Consider the following 4,733-nt stretch of genomic DNA (forward strand, 5'->3'; position numbering starts at 1 on the left):
AAAAGTGTATAAACCTGATCTAAATTCACTGACCTAAACCAAAAATTTGTGTATGAATCAGGCAAATTTTTCCCTTAAATGATAAACTGTAAATAATAATAATAATAAACAAATTTTGTACATCTTAGATTAAAAAACTTAAAACTGCCTAAAGAACTTCAAATGAACAAGATTACACAAAATTTAGTTATTTAATGATCCTAAATTTCTTGAAAGAAAAGTCATGGTGAAAATGAATGACAGCAATCTAAATAATAATACATAAATATGCATGTGTGTGATGTCTATAAAATAGTATCTTTCATGGTGTTTTTCCATGAATAACTAATGAACTAATAAACTGCCTTTCACTAGTGAGCTCTAGAATTCAGTATCCCATTTTGGTTCTTGAACTCTAGAGTCAAAAGGAAAAATAGTTCTTTCTGACAGAATTTGAATTTACGATATGGCAGCACAAGCTTGATTAAGAAATAGTGCTGTAGAAGTAACGAGAAATTGTGTACCCGTATGTATTCGTTACTCGGTGAACCAGTACTCGTTACTATCGTATCGTTACTCGTTACTTTCGGTAAAATCCATCGGTATTCGTATCCTGAGCCTATTTTATCGGTATACGGCCCTATGCGATAGGGAGTTTTACGTCGTATTTTTGGATGGAAATAATTCACCTCTTTTTGTTGTGTCACAAAAGTCAGAAGTCAGAAGCGCTTACGGAAGGCCGTCAGGAAAAAATAAAAAATAAATAAATAAAATAAATATTACAATAATAACATTAATTAGTAATTAAAATAATAAAAAAATTACTTAGTAAAAAACTTATTAATTAAAATAATAAAAAATAGTGATTAAAATAATGAATAATTAAAGTAACATAATAATTAGCAGCTGAAATATAAAATACTTCTAAGTAAAATTTAACAAAAATGTAAAGACAAATAAAAATTAAAATAATTCTTAAATTTATGATGAATAGTTAAATTATAAAGTAAAATACCAGACCTTGTCTTATTGGCTTAGTACCTTTTCGTCCTTTCTCATTTCATTCCAGCTCCAAAAAGTGTCATTTCGTTCGCTGCCTTTCCCCCACCAATTCCCTCTTTCCCGTTTTATCCGCTGTTTGAAAAATAGGTGTTTACTTTACGATAAGACGAACGTCTGTTTACTTCAATTAAAATGGTTTAGAAGAGATGACTGTTTCTACTTCGACTTAGCTTTTGATTTCTAATACTATTTATTATTTTATGCAGACGAATTATGCTGAGCAGAAGAATGAATTTCAGACGTGTTCACAAAGTGTTGTATCTAAATATAACAACATTTTTGTTATATTGTATCCATTTTTTTAATTTCACACATTTCTAAAGCAACAGAACCACGGTATCACTATTTTGGCACACACACACACATACACACACACCAAAAACATGTATAATTAACATTAATGTTACATTCTTTATTAAAAGCAATGGCTCCTCTTTAAATGCAACCATTCATGCTTTTTAGAGGATTTTACATGTCGTGGTCTTAAAAAGGGGATGTTCACTATCCAATGTTTGTTTATGTTCACAAAAATACAGATCTCTTAGAAAGTGACCTCTTAGAGATGTCGTAATTAGATGATTTGCTATAATTATTTTCTAATAGATAACGGAATTAACGTAATTTAATGTCAATAACTCGAAGAAGCAAGTTTAAATACGGTGCAACAAAAATACAGAAGTATTTTAAATGAGGAAAATATTCATATTTTGTCAATGTCAAATTTTAAAAAGAATTAATTTTGGACAAATTATGAAATCTAACTTTTAATGTTGTCTTCTGGTTCCTATATTTATAGCTAACAAAGTTTTATACTCGTTATGAAAAAAATAAAAATACAAGAAGTTTGAGTATCGTAGACAGAGATTGACCGGGAAATTTAATTTCAAAATTTGCAGTGTTTGATGCCATTTGTAACTTGCCTTCGGGTATCGCTTAATTAAGTTAGAATAATTCGAGGAAATAAGTTTAAATGAAGTGCAGCAAAAATAAGCATAATTTAAAAAGTTATGCGGTATCCATATCAAATTTCACTTTTCATAATGACAATAAAACTTTTCCAAATACAAATAAAGAAGCTGGGTTGGTGTTGGTATATTTAATTATGGCAAAGCACACTAGGGCTATCTGCCTAAAGGGGGGATGCCTTCGTGGAGGACTTTCTAAGGGAAATGGCTGATATACACTTTACACATGAGGAAAATCACGAAAACACCCATCCAGCCAGTCCGTTCGCGGTATTCGAACCTCGGACCGAGCTACCAGTGTTCAACGACGTTACCGCTGGACCGCTGGTGGGCTAAAGAAACTAGGAGACGGCATTAAAGATTAGATTTCGTTATTTGTCGGTTATTCGTTACTTCGTTTGCTGCTTCTCCCCATTCCTTTCATCAGAACCGCTAATGGCGAAAGGGTGAATTTCTAGTAAAGCATGTATATTAATGTTCATTATACATTTGTCACATTTTTGCTTTCTTTCAAAACAGCGATAATGTGGTTCTAAACAGCGATAATATTGTTTTATAAATTAATAAAATGGGCCCTATGTTATAAAAACCTAATTATATTCAGATACACACCTTTTGCACATGTCTGAAATCCATTATTCTAATCAGAACGTCTACAGAAAATATTGAATCAATATTAGAAATCAAAAGCTAAGTGAGAATGAAGTAGTAAGAGTCATATCGTCTAACCTGTTTTAATTGAAAAAAACAGGTGCTTGCTTTATCGTAAAGTGAACACCTATTTTGCAAACAGCTAAGAGCCCACCAGCGCTCGAGCGGTAAAGTCGCTGAAGATTAATAGTTCGTTCCGGAGTTCCATTACCGGCTAACGGCTGGCTGCACGGGCGTTTTCGTGTCTTTCCTCATGTGTAACTTGCATATGAGCTAATTTCCCTTAAAAAGTCCTCCACGAAGGCATCCCTTTCCTTAGGCAATAGCCCTAGTGTGCATTGCCGTAACCAAATAATCCGAAACCGAAAAAAAAAGGGAATTGGTGGGGGAAGGCAGCGACGAAACGTCGTTTTAGAAGAATAGGCTACATAACCAAATTTCTATCTATACTCTGGTAAAATAATAAAAGTCAAGTAACTTACTTAGTGATAAATAAATAAAATAAAAACCAAGGCTTTTATTTTCGCCTTACTTGGCTTTTATTTTATATTTATATATATATGTGTGTACTTTACATTTAATTATAAGGATATATATATATATGTACTTTACATTTAATTATAATTTCTTTAAAATATACATATTTACGTTTTGTAGTATTACCGATTGCAACAAAAAGGAAGGTGCACATCTAGATGTTATAACGGGCCCATATACAAAATTTCAACGTTCTAGAACTAATCGTTTTTGAGTTATGCGAAATGCACATATATTTGTCTTACACATCACGAAAAAATCCCTTTCAAGTATCAACTTAATGTGAAAAGCAAATACAAAATAACGCTTCACGCTATCAAAATTGATCATTTTCTTAAATATCAACGACTAAACAATATTTCAACTAAAACACATAATGTAAACAAGAGTTTGCCCGATGAGTTAACCAAAAAAATTCGAAATTATCAATGAAAAATGTGGCACACGGGTATTGTTAGCAAATGTATCATTCGTATTCGAACAGCAACCGCATCATTCCTATTCGCATAGCAACCGCCAATCGTACTCGAATAAGCCGCATCATACGACAGATACGAGTAACGAAATGAATTTGTGAGTACCGAATCGGTACTTCGAGTCAACCGATGTACCCGTTACTCGGTAACGAATACATGCGATTTGCTCCAGCTCTATTAAGAAATCGTAAACATTGATGTTGAAACTCATGTGCATTGTGCAATCGCAGTATTTTTTTCTGAAGTATTCAGTATGGATATGTTACCTGGTATTTGCACTTTGCTTGAAGAAGTCGATAAAAAGATTATGGTCGAACTGAGAGATGGTCGTGTATTAATTGGTTTTTTACGTAGTTTTGATCAGTTCGCCAATTTAGTTCTTCATCAAACTGTCGAGAGAATTCATGTTGACACCCATTATGGAGAATTACCTTTAGGTGTTTATATTGTCAGAGGTGATAACATAGTTTTGCTTGGAGAATTCGACGAAGATAAAGATAAGAATTCAAAACTCGTTCGGGTTTCATTTGAAGAAATATTCGATGCTCAAATACGTGAACAAAAAGCTAAACAAGAGAAAGAAAAGATGCGCATGAAAGCTCTAAAAGAAAGGGGCTTTAGTTACCACTTTGATACTACTCATGAAGACTTTTAGAAAAGTTTTACATGCTTTATGTATATATAATTTTATGCTATATAATTGAATCTTCTTTTTTTACGGCTTTTAAATGTATGATCTATTTCCGTACTTGAAAAATGTTATCATTTGGATTTTAATTGTATTAAAAATTTTCCAAACTTTGTACTTTCATTGAAAAAGGATGGTAAGTGCCAAAAGTACGTAAAATTTTTTGGTCCTGTATAGAATTGCTGAGTCTACCAAGGAATAGGAACGTATTTTTGTCTCTTTTACTGCTATAGAAATATATTTTTCTTCGTTACCTCTCACTTGTAAAACTATAGTTTAATTTACAAAACTGCAATTTTATTGCGAATTCAAATTATCAACTAATTTGTTTTTATTATCATTACAAATATTAAATATGAGCATTTAACATACAGC

The 4,733-nt window shown here is 31.9% G+C and overlaps 1 protein-coding gene across 1 annotated transcript; it reads left to right on the forward strand.

The window, feature by feature from the left end:
• The first annotated feature begins 3,810 nt into the window (after positions 1-3,810).
• On the forward strand, positions 3,811-4,475 carry LOC118180602 (U6 snRNA-associated Sm-like protein LSm1). The gene has a single exon (XM_035349674.2). The coding sequence runs from the start codon at positions 3,924-3,926 to the stop codon at positions 4,323-4,325; it is 402 nt and encodes a 133-aa protein (XP_035205565.1). The 5' UTR covers positions 3,811-3,923; the 3' UTR covers positions 4,326-4,475.
• The last annotated feature ends 258 nt before the right edge of the window (positions 4,476-4,733 follow it).

Source organism: Stegodyphus dumicola, chromosome 2 (genome assembly GCF_044657685.1).
Source record: "Stegodyphus dumicola isolate Sdum_Otavi_A_Nest chromosome 2, ASM4465768v1".
Lineage (NCBI taxonomy): Eukaryota > Metazoa > Arthropoda > Arachnida > Araneae > Eresidae > Stegodyphus > Stegodyphus dumicola.